We start from the raw sequence: 1,488 nt of genomic DNA on the forward strand, positions 1-1,488 counted from the left end.
CAGGGGCCCTCAGTGGGAGCCCAGACACAAACCCTGCAGGGCTCAGGGCCACCAGGGGGCGCTCAGGACCCATGTAGCCTGAGAACCAGCCATGAAGCAGGTGCTGGGGAAGGGAAAATTTCTTTTCCTGTCCTGTTCTGAGGCTTCCCCTCCATCAGTTGTTTCCTGTTAAATCAGTCCCCATTGGGTAAATACCTCTGAAATCTCTAAATTAAAAACAAAGTTGTTCCCACAGGAAGAAACAGTCACACTGCAGCGTAAATTACGGGGTAGAAACAGCTGTGCTGGGGCCCCGGGATGAGTGTCCTGAGGAAGCTCAGGGGACCTGAGGTTTTTCCCATCAGGGTTACAACAGACCATGTGGTACCCTGTCCAGGACAGTCCTTGGGGTCCATTTTAAAGCCAGAATTGCCTGGGCCAGAATGAGAGGCATGTGGACCTGGTGCCCCTCACACCTGCCCCTCCTGCCCCCATAAATGCAGTCGGGTCAGCACTGGCCACGTTCTCTCCTCCCGCTGGTCCGTTTCCTGTCTGTGCAGGCTTTACGCTCACACCCTCTTTGTACCTTGTACCCCGGGAGGGGAGGATGTGATCTCTGCTGTCCAAATCCAGGGTGCAGGACCTCACCTGGAGCTCCGGGGACCAGGATGTGGGGACCTTCGTGAAGGTCAACCGCAGTTACTCACACCTTTGACCAGAGCCCCTCCTGTCATGGACTCACCTCGGAAATGCACGTGGACATTCCCAGGCGAGGGGACACGAGGGCTGGCCCAGATGGATGTGCACGTAGACCATGCTCTGCTTGACCTGTCGAGGCTCCACCTTCCACCCCTCAGCCTTGGGGAGGTTCTCAGACGTGTTTTTGGTAGAGGGCTTTTTCATCCAGTTGGAGAAGGGTGCATATTTCCAGCTTTATGTGTGATTCCTTTCCCACTCTCTCAGGACCAGGTGCACCTGGGACTACACTGGAGACTTTCTGCTGGGGAGGCAAGGCAGTGCTGTGTCCACAAAGCTGCCATCCATGACTCTGAGAAGTTCCTTTCTGTGAAGACACACCTGAGAGAATTCAGGAAATATGCAAAGTGTGTAATATCTGTAAATATTTTCAGAAAAGATATTCCAGAGTGAAGTAGTGTTTTTTTTTTTAGCTTTTGGCTATAGGGTGCGTGCACTCATGAGAAAGACAAAGAGAGACAGAGAGATAGAAAGCGAGAAATCACCCTCCAAGGGGGATGGACACATTGTAATCCCTTCTCCTCCATTGTCCTCTCGGGATCCTAGGCACACACACACACACACACACGCACACCCGGCGTGAGTTTAAGCCACCGGGTCCAGGACTCGAACTGTGGTTGACCATGTGGGAGTTCAGCAACATAGCCATTATGCTAACTGCTAGTCCTTGGAGTGAAGTAAATTATAAATTATAAAAAAGAAAAGCACCTGGACACCAAATAAAGAAATGACCAGTGTCCAGGAGAGCACAGC

The 1,488-nt window shown here is 52.0% G+C and overlaps 1 protein-coding gene across 1 annotated transcript in view; it reads right to left on the minus strand.

The window, feature by feature from the left end:
* LOC102495974 (ATP synthase F(0) complex subunit B1, mitochondrial-like) overlaps window positions 1–882 on the minus strand; it is a 24,422-nt gene extending 23,540 nt beyond the window's left edge. Inside the window, 1 exon segment of the mRNA XM_014582621.2 lies at window positions 722–882. Within this exon segment, the coding sequence (XP_014438107.1) occupies window positions 722–882 (161 nt within the window).
* Between the last annotated feature and the right edge of the window lie 606 nt (window positions 883–1,488).

The sequence above is a fragment of the Tupaia chinensis genome, unplaced genomic scaffold, assembly GCF_000334495.1.
Source record: "Tupaia chinensis unplaced genomic scaffold, TupChi_1.0 Scaffold143685_1, whole genome shotgun sequence".
NCBI classification, from domain to species: Eukaryota; Metazoa; Chordata; class Mammalia; order Scandentia; family Tupaiidae; genus Tupaia; species Tupaia belangeri.